Source organism: Dreissena polymorpha, chromosome 9 (assembly GCF_020536995.1).
Source record: "Dreissena polymorpha isolate Duluth1 chromosome 9, UMN_Dpol_1.0, whole genome shotgun sequence".
Classification (NCBI taxonomy): Eukaryota; Metazoa; Mollusca; class Bivalvia; order Myida; family Dreissenidae; genus Dreissena; species Dreissena polymorpha.
The window spans coordinates 50347206-50362655 of NC_068363.1; the positions used below are offsets into that span (position 1 = coordinate 50347206).

The 15450-nt window shown below is 35.2% G+C and overlaps 1 protein-coding gene across 1 annotated transcript; it reads left to right on the forward strand.

Moving 5' to 3' along the window:
• Positions 1–11363: 11363 nt before the first annotated feature.
• Positions 11364–15199, forward strand: LOC127845093 (G-protein coupled receptor moody-like). Its single transcript, XM_052375782.1, has one exon. The coding sequence runs from the start codon at positions 12610–12612 to the stop codon at positions 13975–13977; it is 1368 nt and encodes a 455-aa protein (XP_052231742.1). The 5' UTR covers positions 11364–12609; the 3' UTR covers positions 13978–15199.
• Positions 15200–15450: the final 251 nt, after the last annotated feature.

Genomic DNA, 15450 nt, shown 5'->3' on the forward strand with positions numbered 1-15450 from the left:
AATGGGCTTATAATTTCGCCGTACAAAACAACACAAACACGTATCTAAATGCTTTTTTAAATTAATTATGTAAACTTAAAATAAGCTACAATAAATTTAAATTGACAATACAAATACAATAATGATATTATGGTATTGAATGCTGTTTGATGTCAGTTTAAAAATCATGATGCCTTTTGCGGTAGCGTTTTCAAACTTTGCTATATTTTTATGATAACATTAGATTCGGAAAACATCAAACTATGTTTCTTGAAATATCAAATGTCAAACTATAAATTTACAGTATTTTATTATTTTATTGAATATTTTAACTTCTGAACATTTTAATGTCGCTCAAGGCCATACCAACATTCACATCGTCAGACTCGTTCTTTATTTTTGTTCTATCAAGGAGACATCTAATATACAGAACTTGATATCGTCAATGTGAAAAGGGTTTATTACAAGTGCTTTCTTTGAACAAGCAATTAAAATATACTCGATCATCTGTGTACTTAATGTTGCTGATTACCACATCGCGATAAGATTCACTCTCTTTCATTTTTCTGTAAGTAGTAGCGGATATAGTGTGCTGACGTTCTGTTATACTTGAAAAGATATGAAGAAAAGATATGAAGCAAGCACACGATTGATGTTGGTTTTGAGTGTCCAGTTTGCCATATTAGTTGTTACATCGCTTCAAGATATTACCCCATGCAAAGACCTATATTCTATATATATATACATGTACTTGTGTAAATGAACTATTTGGGATGATACAAACGCAGAATGTAATTATGTAACTATCGCACTGTAACATTGTTTGCAATAAAAGCACATACAATGCATTGACATATACAAAGTGTGTCATATTATAATAAACATTTCATATTTGTTATGTAACTACACCTGTTCAACGAACTTCAATTGTAATTTGGCCCCTGGCACTTACGAGTAACCATCAGTTCCAAAATATGGACCGAGCTCCAAGAAACCCGTTCTTAATTACAGTGTCGTGTCCGATTTTATGGAAATTATCGTTTAAAGGAAGTGTAATCTTAGCGAAAATTATGTATAGGCGAAAATGGACGTTACTTATTAGTCTGTGCAGACTGCAGATGCCTATAAGGGGCGACACTTTACGCTCATTCATTAAGCCCGTTTTAACCTGAGCGTAGATCTAATTCATGTCTGCTATTCACACAATCTGTTGGTCTTTGGTCAACAAAATGGGGACACAGTTTACTTTGGTTATAATAGTTACAAATTTTTAATTGTTGAATCTGCTGATATGATAAACGTGTTTGTTTTATCAATGATTTGTCAATTAAGACATTAATAACCAGTATCATTTGTAGCTGATGACGTCGTCTTTGCTTTGGTTTGACCTCGTGGGAAAGTTTGTTAAAGGTAACCACACACGGCAGTCTGAGCCAACGCTACAAGATGGCGGGCATGTTTCTGTACGTAGCTAATCTGTGGTAATATACACATAGCCGTTCACACAATCACTGATCAGTAATCGAATGAGTCAGGAAATGCTACTGCCAACGTGCATGCAAATATAAAATCTTGTTTATTTCTTGCATCTTTGTTATTTGCAAAAAAGGGTAAAATTTTCACACGGCATGTGGCATGAGCGGAAGAGATGCGTATAGAGAAAAGCGCTGAATTCTAACATTGGTAGACATGCTTTTTTAAAACTAATCAAACCTTCGATCGATTGTACCGTTGTTACTTACAATAATGTAAACAACGTTTTCGGCGTGTCTAACCAAGAGTTTGACATTATCAACAGCCAATTAAATGTTGGAGCAATTTCCCACCGTTGACCCTTAGGACAAAATATAATTATGCATTAGACATATGTAACATTATAGCGATTTGCAACGATGCTATCCGAACGTTTAGCGCGAATCTATCCTATATATACTTATAGAAATGTTGAGGGGACGAAACAGTTCCACATTCATATATCCAAAATGATAGATTTTACGCGTGCCCCTTTACATAAGCCTAAGCGTCCACTCTAAGAGCCTGTGTTCTTATATTTGATAATAATGTTCAAAGATCATTTTGTGAACAAGAATTCTTGTATCATGTGATTATTGTAATTTCATTTTATTACCTACCTTGACATATTTACCAAAAATCATGTTTTAAAGTTTTACATTGGCATACAAATATTTTTCCCTGTGAGGACACATGGTGACCTATGATAGAGTATCATTCAAATTTAAGTACACACGTCTGCAGCTTGAATAAACATGTAACTTGCGGTATGACATTTCATATATGTATTATATTGTGCAAATACCAGCGTGTAAAAGTACATGGGGCTTTTTATATGTGCTATGTTTTCATTTATAAACGGTATAAACATGCATTTAAAATTGTATACATAAAAATGCAATACGCTACATATCAAACATTTATGCCGTGGTTAATGAAATCGCATATGAAAAAAACAAACACAATTTAACCTCTGTTTTCAATTTGATTATTAAGAAAAGGACAAGTTCTGCCTTCATTTTCAAAAGCAGTATATAATGCGATTGCCTTTTTTAAAAGGTATATACCTCGTTAAGTAATAAGGACTTGGACTGATAAACATCTGCAACTCGCTCCATTTGTGCATGCAAACTTTATATCTTATTGTTCTTTGTTGAACATAATTGTTTCACATTAACCGCATAGTTACAAACATTTCCGTTTCCTGAATTAGGTCAAGTACAGAAAAGTATCTCAGAGTTGAATCTCTTTTGTGACACTTGTGTGACACTAGTAGTACTGTAAGATGTTGCTCTAGAACTTTTTAGATTTAGCCACCATTTTAATATGAAATGTATTGAACACATTTTAATGGCAAAGATAACATCTACTATATCTTTTGTGATGAAACTGCATGCATATATATACATCATATTAAGACTACATTTTGGTGTTATGCTTATGTCAGCGGGATCAATGTAAAGTTCGTGATGCGAGGGGCTGGTCATGAATTTATTGCTTAAATACTTCATTGACTTAAATGGACAAATCGCGTCATCAAGATACAGCCATGAGTTTTAGTCATAGTCCGGTCTTTCCTTTGCTCGCCAACAGTCTCTCTATACTGTCCACGTTCATTGTAATTGCGTTGTGTCCATTGAGGCAATATTGAACAGCCATATACGGAGACATCAGCAAAGTAAATTTTGGTTGTGCCGTGTTTCCTGCTGCAATATTGTACATTAATATACGCAGACAACACCATTGTTCATTTTATTTGTGTCGTGTTTTTTCGCTGCTCTATTGATCATCAACATAATGGAGATAACAGCAGTATTCATCGTGGCTTCTTTTTTTTCTTGCAATATTGTATATCAACATACGAAGACAACAGCAATATTCATTGTAGTTTTGTTGTGATCCTTGTTGAAACATTGCACATAAATATATGGATACGATAGCAATGTTCAATGCAATTGTGTCGTATTTCTAGTTGCAATAATCTACAGCAACATGCGGAGACAACAGCAATATCCACTGTTGTTTTGTTTGGTCCCGTTGTTGCAATTTTGCACATCAACCAAACGCAGAAATAAACTATTGAATGGTGACCAAACACAAACGCTGTCAGAGGATATACGAGCGGACTATGTTGAGGCAGAAGAACAAAAATATAACACGCACTTTACATGGATGGCTTATTCGACCCGGTTTCGGTTATAAAATGATAATATTGTAGAAGACCGATTTAAAGTTTGCAGATGTGCTCATGCGACTTGTTAAGAATTGGCAGTATCCTTCTTATGCGTTATTAAATGTTCAAAATTGACAATGAACGCATTTCGTCGTCCAAGGTATTGCTTTGGAAAATGTTTGTGCCCAAAATATGGCAATGGTGAGTCACCTTTCCTTTTTGAAATGTAAACATCTGTATTAAAAAAGATACAATGCAGTATGTATCGTCTTTGTTTATTTCATATCAGATCCAGAATGCCAATTACAGCCCAAGTGGACAATGATTATGCATACAGTGTTTACAAATATGCAATATATAAGGATATCAATGTATGACAGTTGAAACATAAGTACTACCACTAGTTATGACAATACTACTACTACTACTACTACTACTACTACTACTACTACTACTACTACTACTACTACTACTACTACTACTGCTACTACTACTACTACTACTACTACTACTACTACTACTACTACTACTACTACTACTACTACTACTACTACTACTACTACTAATAATAATAATAATAACAAATATTTTCTATGATAATGATGCAGGGTATATCATGTAAATTTACATAACATGCAATTCAAACTTATTGGTTCAATCATATCTAAAATCGCTAAAGCAAACGTAAAATAATTATTATAATGATAATAATACAATGTATAAAATGTACATTGGCATACAATGCATTGCAACGTTATTGATGAAATGACAAATATAGCCGCTAAAGCAAACCTGTAATAATTGTGATAGTTATAATAATGATAATTATACATGACATGCATCACAAAAATTATTGGTTGGATAACATATAAACATATAAACAAGCAAAAGCGGGCTTGTAGAATTTTGTTAGCGTGTAAAGTGAATAGTAACCACCTCGTTATTAGTGAATAATAATTTGTGTAATCAGATTATATAACATAGAACGAATAACTATGATTCTTTATAATTGCACATTAGAGTAGTAAAAAGCATGATATATCTTTTTGTATGTATTAAACATATCTATTGTTACAAAGGCTCTATTAAAGACTGTATAAAAAGTTACTATTAAATGCTAGTTTTGTAACCTAAACCTAATGAATATAAGAAAATACCGTGGTGTAATGGATATGGTGTCCGCCTAGCGACCGGGAGGTCACGGGTTCGATCCCCACTGTGGGAGCGTTCTTTCGATCTCCCATATAGACACCAAGTACAGTACAGGAAACGGACTCGAGAGCATTTCAAATAAGTAGGAATTACTTTCTATGCAATCGAGCTAAAATAAATAGGTTTAAACTAAGAAAATACTTTCATATTGACTGAAACTATACATTTTTTGCTAGCGCCTTGTCTTGGCTACCTATTCGAAATCGAAAAATAGAAAGGATAGCCATAAGGCTTGAAAATGTATAAATAGATAAACAAAATTATAATAATGATCATAAAGACGTATAATATTCCTTTCTAAGACTTAGACCAGCTGCCTTGACTTTATAAAAAGTTACTAATAAATACTAGCATAGGCTCGACTATTCATTCGAAAAGAGATACAAAAAGTAATTATGAAAGCCAAACAATAATAAATATAAGAAGTTACTTTTTTCATATTGACATAACTGAAACTTTACATTTTTTGCTAGCGCCTTGTCTCGGCTACCTATTCGAAATTGAAAAAATAGATAGCCATAAGGCTAGGAAATGTTAAAATAAATGATAACACAGTTATACGAATGATCAAAAAGGACATTTACTATTTCTTTCTAAGACTAAGGCCAGCTGCCTTGAGATTAAACAATTATGCGCACTAAAAAAAATATAAAAAAAGACAGCTAATTGTACAAGTATGATATACAATGCACATGAGTGTGATATCGCACTTCACATAAATGGATCATAACGATATAAGATTAGGAAAATTATAAATCGTAACAAAAAGTATTATGAATTTTACATAATTATAAATATTTAACATGGGGAAAAGTACACATGAATATTGGTTGCTTAATTGACACTTTCAAAACCTAGGACACAATATTTGTAATCCTATAATGAAATTGGTTTGACATTACATATGTGTTGTTTGTACGAACTTGAAATGCGTTAAAAATGTATATGCACAATTTTTTAATCACCAATTAATTTTCTGAATGAAACTCATTGAATAATAAATGAAACTCATCTTCTAGTTTATTGCATAGGGTACATTTTCTTTGTTCTTATAGAATAGGAGTGGGTCGTGCCCATCTGCCGCTCTCAATGTACAGCCTATGTGATGCCAGCCGTAATTTAGAAAAACTTATTCGGAATTTACTTATTTGACAATGATTAAGGTACGGTTGAAAACGAAATATTGCAATGTGTTTGTTTACGTTAGCTCTGCTGGAGTTTTCAAGCCTATTATTCCAGTTTTGGATAATGCTGGGAATTTGAAACAGCTATGGTTCTCGTCAATGTTATCAGATTGAATAGAATTCTTCGTGTAACGGTGATTATCTCTCATTGATAACTACTTGCAATAGCTTGACGTTTAATAAATTGATCATACAAAAACACCAGATGACAATATGATAAGAAGTTTAAAAAAATTGGGTTATCTATGTGTGATATATGTGTTCACATACTAACTGCAACTGTTAATCGGGGCATATTCAATGCACGTTGTCAGATTTAACGACATCTGCACGTTTGCTCACTTAAACTCAATGTCGTTGACTTTTATTTTAGAGCTTTGTCGCACAAAAAAAATCACACGCGTAGTATTGAATAAAACACCTGCAGCATATTTTTACGTTAATATGAGGTGTGTTTTTAGCTCACCTGAGCAAAACGTGCTCATGGTGAGCTTTTGTGATCGCCTTTTGTCCGTCGTCCGTCGTGCGTCGTGCGTCGTCAACATTTTGCCTTGTGAACACTCTAGAGGCCACATTTATTGTCTGATCTTCATGAAATTTGGTCAGAACATTTGTCCCATTGATATCTCGACTGAGTTCGAAACTGGGTCATGCTGGGTCAAAAACTAGGTCACAAGGTCAAAAAAAAAAAGAAAAACATTGTGAAAACTGTAGAAGTCACATTTGATGCACAATCTTCATATAACTTTGTCAAAATGTTTGTCTTAATGATATGTTGGTTGAGTTCAAAAATGGTTCCGGTCCGTTGAAAAACATGGCCGCCAGGGGGGCGGGGCAGTATTCCTTATATGGCTATAGAGAAACCTTGTGAACACTCTAGAAGTCACAATTTTTGCCCAATCATCATGAAACTTGGTCAAAACATTGGTTACATTGATATCTCGGACGTGTTTGAAAATGGTCCAGATCGGTGAAAAAACATGGCCGCCAGGGGGCGGGGCAGTTTTCTTATATGGCTATAGTAAAACCTTGTTAACACTCTAGAGGCCACATTTATTGTCCAATCTTCATGAAATTTGGTCAGAAGATTGGTCTGTATTATATCTTGGATGAGTTTGAAAATGGTTACATTTGCTTGAAAAACATAGCTGCCAAGGGGCGGGGCATTTTTCCTGATATCGCTATATAAAGCTATAGTAAAACCTTGTGAACACTCTAGAGGCCACATTTATTGTCCAATCTTCATGAAACTTAATCAGAAGATTGGTCTTAATGATATTTTGTATGAGTTTGAAAATGGTAACGTTTGCTTGAAAAACATGGCTGCCAAGGGGCGTGGCATTTGTCCTTATATGGCTATATATGGCTATAGTAATCTTGTTAACACTCTAGAGGCCACATTTATTGTCCGATCTTCGTGAAACTTGGTCAGAAGATTCATCCTAATAATATCTTTGACAAGTTAAAAAATGATGCCGGTTGGCTAAAAAACATGACCGCCAGGGGTGGGGCATTTTTTCTTATATGGCTATAGTAAAACTTTGTTAACACTCTAGAGGCTACATTTATTTTCCGATCTTCAAGAAACTTGGTCAGAAGATTTGTCCTAAAGATATATTTGATGAGTTCGAAAATGGTTTCGGTTGCTTAAAAAACATGGCAACCAGGGGGCGGGGCATTTTTCCTAATATGGATATATAATATGCTTTTGTGAAACCTTGTTAACACTCTAGAGGCCACATTTATTGTCCGATCATCATGAAACTTGGTCGGATGATTTGTCCCAATGATATCTTGGATGAGTTTGAAAATGGTTCCGGTTGGTTGAAAAACATGGCCGCCAATGGGGGCGTGGCATTTTTCCTTATAGAGCTATAGTTAAACCTTGTTAACACTCTAGAAGCCGTATTTATTGTACGATCATCATGAAACTTTGTCAGAAGATTTGTCCCAATGATATTTTGGACAAGTTCGAAAATTGTTCCAGTTGCTTGAAAAACATGATCACCAGTGGGCGGGGCATTTTTCCTTATATGGACCTATGAATCTTCATGAAACTTTGTCAGTATATATGTTTAAATGATATCTTGGATGTGTATGAACATGGTTCTGATCTGTTTAAAAACGTGGTTGCCAGGATGTTCACTTGTCATGAAAGTTGGTAAGAACATTTTGTTCTAATGACATCTTGGGCTGCACAGAACAGGTAAGTTCCTTTGAATCTCAGGTGAGCGACTTTGGGCCTTTCAGGCTCTCTTGTTTAGTAATGTGAAGAGAATAGTTACGTTGACTTGTTTACTTTTGGGATACACGTTTTGTAAGCGTTGAAAAACGATGGCACTCAATGTCTTGTCGTTTAAGCTTGTTAGAAAATGTCATTGCGCCTATTGGTCTAACATTGATAACAAATTATTCATATGCCATATGAACCATAAGATTTAAATGACATTTATCCGCAGGGGTTCATAATATGGTGGAATTTCATAGTTATTAGAATACCGCGACACTTATATGGACATACATATGTATAAAAAATGCCAAAAAGGACGATGTGCATATATTGCAAACATTCGTAATTAAACATTTGCGTAATAACATCTTGTTTGGTATGTCAATATCAAGCTCTTTACGGGTACAGTGATATATTGGTACTCGTTGTAATCAAAACTGGACAAAAATTACATCCAGGAACGGTGAGCACACATGACCTGAACACGGGTATTTTATGAGTACACATGACCTGAACACGAATATATTATGAGTACACATGACATGAACAAGAATATTTTATGAGTAGACATGACATGAACACGGATATTTTATGAGTACACATGACATGAACACGGATATTTTATGAGTACACATGACATGAACACGGATATTTTATGAGTACACATGACATGAACACGGATATTTTATGAGTACACATGACATGAACACGGATATTTAATGAGTACACATGACATGAACATGGATATTTAATGAGTACACATGACATGAACACGGATATTTTTTTAGTACACATGAGATGAACACGGATATTTTATGAGTACACATGACATGAACACGGATATTTTATGAGTACACACGACAAGTACACGGATATTTAATGAGTGCAGTGACATGAACATGGATATTTAATGAGTACACATGACATGCACACGGATATTTTTTGAGTACACATGAGATGAACACGGATATTTTATGAGTACACATGACATGAACACGGATATTTTTTGAGTACACATGACCTGAAAACGAATGTTTTATGAACACAAATGACCGGAACACGGATGTTTAATGAGTACACATAACCAGAACACGAATATTTTAATGAGTACACATGACATGAACACGGATATTTTATGAGTACACATGACCTGAAAAAATATATTTTATGAGTACACGTGACCTGACCACACGGATATTTTATGAGTTCACATGACCTGAACACGGATATTTGTGGGTATACATGACCTGAACACGGATGTTTTATGAGTACACATGACCTTAACACGGATATTTCATGAGTAAACATTACCTGTACAAGGATATTTTTTTTAGTACACATGACCTGAAAACGGAAGTTTTATGAGTACACATGGCCAGGACACGAATGTTTAATTAGTTCACATGACCTGAACACAGATATTTTATGAGTACACATGACCTGAACACGGATATTTTTTGAGTACACATGACCTGGACACGAATATTTTATTAGTTCACATGACCTGAACACGGATATTTTATGAAGGTCCGCGGATATTAATTACAGCTTGTGTCAATCATTTGTTGTTTAATTTATGTCGTATGATTGACACGTGTTTTATTAAGCAATATAATATTACAAGGTCAATACATTTTTTCCGATATGCGACAATAGGCACCAGCAAATCAGAAAAATATGTAATAAAATGTATGAGAAAATGGTCGGAATACATACGGTGGGCTCCGACGATGGTATATGCAACGACGATGCCATATGGATAAGTTTACGTATACTTTTCGATACTATAGTTAATTGCATCATCGTTTTATAAAAAAAAAGATTCACACACATTGAAATGTTATTACACTCCGAGGTTTAAAGGTTTAACTACTGGCGGTCAAGTATCGAAACCAATATGCGCATACAGTTTGCCACTTGATAAACACCCACTTTTAAAGTAATTTAACATTTGAATTGTTAAATCAGGAAGATATAAATTAATAGGTTATGCGAACTCAGTTGCTAATATTTAAAAGTAAAAATAACAAAATTGAAAGTACAGGTTTCATATAACAACGGTAAATTTAGAAGTTGCTGTGGTTATGGTTCAGATCGATCAATGGATAACAAATTTGATACTGTGACTGGTTAATTTGCACCAATCGACCCCTGAAGTGGTTGTACTGAATTATGATCAAATGCAATGCGTGATGTCGATGACGCATGCAAATGACAAAATTAAACCATGCTTTATCGCATGCATTTGTGAAATGTTTTCGAGTTCTTCAAACGGTACTTCTGTACTCTTTACCATGTCTCTAATTTGTCTAATTATGGAGACACGCGTTGCCATTTACGAGAGGAAGTCCGTGCAGATTTCATGAAAGTTTCGAATTGTGAAGTAGCGACCTTTTAGAAGGAAAACTTGTGCGCATAAAGACACTTCAACCCAAAACAGGAAAAGGGCGTTTGACACTTGGCACAGCTGCGGTTCTGTTAGTTTGTATACCGTTTCAATATATCTCGAAAATATTACCAAAAACAAAGCCAATTTACCCAAATTACTTTGATATTTAATTGTGTTTGGATTTCAAATAAAAAAAAGTTTATATGCGTGTTCGCTATCTGCCTTTTAATCGTCAAATTATTTAAATACAGGTGTTTTGTCAGAAGTATTTTCATGGAACATTAATCAATATCTAAAATAAAATCTGATGAAAAGTATTTAGACACGTTCCACGTCTTCAACACCTTTGATATTTATCGTCTGCGCAAAATGAGTTTCACCAGCGACAAAAAATCGGTTATCAAAAACAGTCCTACGAATATTGAAATATACTTGATCAGAATGATATGCATGCGCAGAATTTAGAAGCAGGTTTATTGACGCAATTTGAACGTAAATTCGAGATTTATCGGCCCGATCAACATTTAATCAAGGACATGCTGTTGATGTGCAGTGAGAGCCGTTATTATTATCGCATAGTGCTACAAATGAGCCGGTGACTAAAAATCATTCGCCAGACGCTTGGAATTGTACAACGCATGCGCAATTGCTGAAAGTCATTAGAAACCCGGCATTCTTCGCGCGCATACAGAGTACTTATCCTTTAGAAGAGACACACGTTTCGTGGTTGGTGGTTTCAAAATTGGGAGACTTCAATTTCTGATTTCACATATAAACAATCCCGCTTGCATAACATATGGATTGCATTATTGTTTGAACATTATATTTTTTAACGGCATAAACAAAGCAACGAAGGATGGATACAAGATTAGAAAATCAAGTCTAATACTGTCGTTACGAGTGGTTTGAACTCGTATATCAACTATATTTGGACGATAAACACGTTGAACGCCTTGCTCACTGATAACATAGAGGTCGCACTTACTGTTGAAATCATTTCAGTACGCGATGACGGACTTTGGAACGTTTACTTCCCGTTTATTTAAGTAGCTATAATTTATGAAACCAATATCGCAGTTATAAATTTGGTTTTGAAGAGAACTCAGAAAGAAGAAAAGAAGTGAGTTACAGTGTGACTGAAAACGGACTTAAAGCTTTCTATAAAGTCAGTGTAAGACGTTGCGTTTTGTGTAACGTTTGGCGTTATGTTTGTGATTACGATATATTATCAGAGGGAGTTAATTGATTGCGGTGAAAAACACTGTCATATTTAAGTGTGGCTCTATATGATCCTTGTCCTATAACATTATACAATATGACTTACATAACGGATAGCATGAACACCGTGTAATACCAATTTGTAATTTGCACTTGTGCGAGTATTACCGGTACTATATTTATAATAGTGACAAATGTGACTTAATATTACAAAGTACAATTTATAGCCATAAGGAATACCGCATATGATGTGTTGTGGACATGTGACTGTGAACGCATTTGGATCAAAATCACGTTATGTTGCCCTTATTCTTTATAGAATCAGGAAGTTTTTAAGGACTGCACGGTGATTATTTGAAGATTTTTTATTTAAACATACGAGAAGCGAATAGTCTGCACATACTTTAACCGTTCTGACAAGTGTTTATGATACCTAATCATTTGTGGTTGAAGACATCGATGGATTTTATTACAGGTAGATATTGAATGCGTTGGGTTAAATCAAGAAGAACTGATATAAAGTGACAGTTACATAAATGGGATCGATTTAAATTTAAGACATACATTTGCTGTAATCGATTATCAATGTGAAACAATGAATGAAATTTACACTATAACATTTGTTATAGATTTTTTTAGATTGTTAGATTGATTGATTCTGTGAACGTTTGTAAGATTTTTTTAACACCGAGGATATATTAAAATCTAAGAAATGGATTCTAACGTTACGTCGGCTTCCAACGTCAGTTATGACGTCATCGCCATCTTGCGGGAACGGACTCTGTCTCAGATCGAACTGCACATCCCGGTGCTCTGTTTCATCGCGTTGCTGATGCTGATTGGAACGTTCGGGAACATTCTAGTGATCTGCACGTACGTGAAACGAGTGACGACGTCCTCCACTAACCTGTTCATATTCTGCCTGGCAATATTCGACCTTGTGAACTGCACGGTGGCATTGCCTCTGCAGATATACAGTCTCCTAAAGCCGTTCACCAATGAGCATGAATTGATGTGTCGTTTCCAAAACTTCATGGCTTTCGCCGCGGACATGTCGTCTGGTTTTATCATCGTCTGTATCTCCTTTGACCGCTATCTTCGAATAATGCGGCCCCACCAGGGACTAAGCGTTAAAAACGCCAAAATTGCTGTAGCTGTGACGTGTATTATGTCCGTCGCTATTTCGTCTCTAGCGCTCATAGTATACGGACGGAGAAAGGTGATGTTCGATGACATACCGGAAGTGCATGGGCATCAATGTGGTGTAGCAGATGACAAACAAGAAACTATCATACCAGTGCTTTTTAATACAATGATTCTTGTGTGTTTTGTAATTGCGGTTATCATACTTTTGATAGTGTACACGATGCTTGGTATCAAGGTCAAAAGATGGAGCCAGGTCCGGAAATCGAAGCAGTCACAGGCCGCCCGAGCGTCGGAATACTTCGGAGCGACCGCTATTTCCGACAATACGGAAAGTCCGGACTCACCGGAAGCAAAAATGTCAGAGACGTTTAACTTTATCCCTTCGTCACCACGCAGAATGCTAGATACCGACTTTGATCCGGAAACAGAGCCGGCGTTCCGCAGACCGGCTTACGTCCGGGAGCTGTCACGTTCCTTGGACAAACACGAATTCTTGAAACTTGACGCCGGTCACGTTGACGACGCGCTGCACGTGAACGGCATGCAGACACTTCCTGTCCGGAAACCAAAGAAACCAGTCGCTTCCGTTGCCAGGAAACCATCTATGCCGAGTCTTAATGTCATCAAGCGGCGCATGAAAGTGAGCAAGACCACCATCATGTTCATCTCAGCGACAGTCGCGTTTGTCGCTAGTCATCTGCCGTACGCGTGCACAAAGATTCTCAGAACAATAAATCCGATTTGGACTAAAGATTTCTCTGACGCCGGCTACTCTATGTTCTTATTTCTAGAATATTCGTTCGTCGTCAGTTACGCCGCGAATCCCATCATTTACAGCTTTTTGAACCCAAAATATAGACGCGAGTGCAAATCTCTGCTTCAAGACATTTCTAAAACCATCAAGTGTCATTCTGAGAAATTTTACTTTCGGTAAAACACCCGTGAATGCGGCTTCTGTAAAACGACTGCATACTATTTGCATAATTGAAAAGTTGACAACAGACAGTAATGACACAGACACATGTTTGTTTTGTGTTTACGTGTAGATAGTTTAGTCACGCGAGAGAAATAAGAATTTCTCGATGCAACAGTTGCTTCTTAATATCTGTAATTGTTGTCTGTTGAGCAATTTTGATGGCAATTTACGCTCTCTGTGCTCGAAGTTCAAATGAGTGTTCAAAACACACGCATCTTTTCAAGATATTAATATTTATTCGTGCATTTATATTTATTTTTGAAAATATTTAATTATTAACAATGGTTATGTGTATAACACAAAGTTATATGTTTAACACAAAAGTATTTCATAATATCACAAAGATTTTTTTATTTATTCAATTCGCTTCATGCGTTTGTCTTTAAAAAATGTTTTTCTTTATTCTGTTTTTATTATTATCATAATAATAATTATAATAACTATTATTATTATTATTATCATTATTACTACTACTACTACTACTACTACTACTATTATAATTATTTTTATCTTTATTTTTCATTATCATCATCATTATAATTATTATTATAAATATTATTATTATTATGTATTATTATTATTTATTAGTATCATATTCATCATCAGCAAAAGCAGCAGCAATATCATCATCATCATCATCATCATCATCATCATCATCATCATCATCATCATCATCATCATCATCATCATCATCATCATCATCATCATCATCATCATCATCATCATCGTCATCATCGTCATCATCATCATCACCATGATCACCACCACAACCTCCCCCTCCTCCTCAACATCATCACCACCACCATCATCATCATCATCATCATCATCATCATCATCATCATCATCATCATCATCATCATCATCATCATCATCATCATCATCATCATCATCATCATCATCATCAACATCATCATCATAATCATCATCACCACCACCACCACCACCACCACCTTCCCCCTCCTCCTCAACATCATCACCACCATCATCATCATCATCATCATCATCATCAAGTGCCAATACACTCTCAGTATTATTACAGTTCTCAATGTGTGTATTTCATTTTTGTTTCTCTTGTAACGCGTCCAAACATAACGCATTTGTGTTGATTTATTCAAATATCCATGCATTCGAAGCAATCGATTATAACATTGAATTTATGTCATTAAATTGGAGTACTCCAGTTGTGTTTGTACTTAATTTTTAATATTTAATATCCAGTACCGTATTTTACTTGGTAACTCCACATGTCCACCAGATAAATTAAGTGTTTTACTTAAATAGGAAAGTTTCCTCAGTAGCAGCCATCTTTTCATCCTAGAGTTGGGGAAGTGTTCGTCTCAAGTTATACTATCATTAACACTTGGAATGCTCTCAGCTTTAAGAATTTTATTGTGAAGAAAAGGTGAACCAATACAATCAGATTTACAAACG

Bases quoted from the DNA above. Each gene is read 5' to 3' on its own strand.
- LOC127845093 (XM_052375782.1), top strand. From the start codon at position 12,610: ATGGATTCTAACGTTACGTCGGCTTCCAACGTCAGTTATGACGTCATC.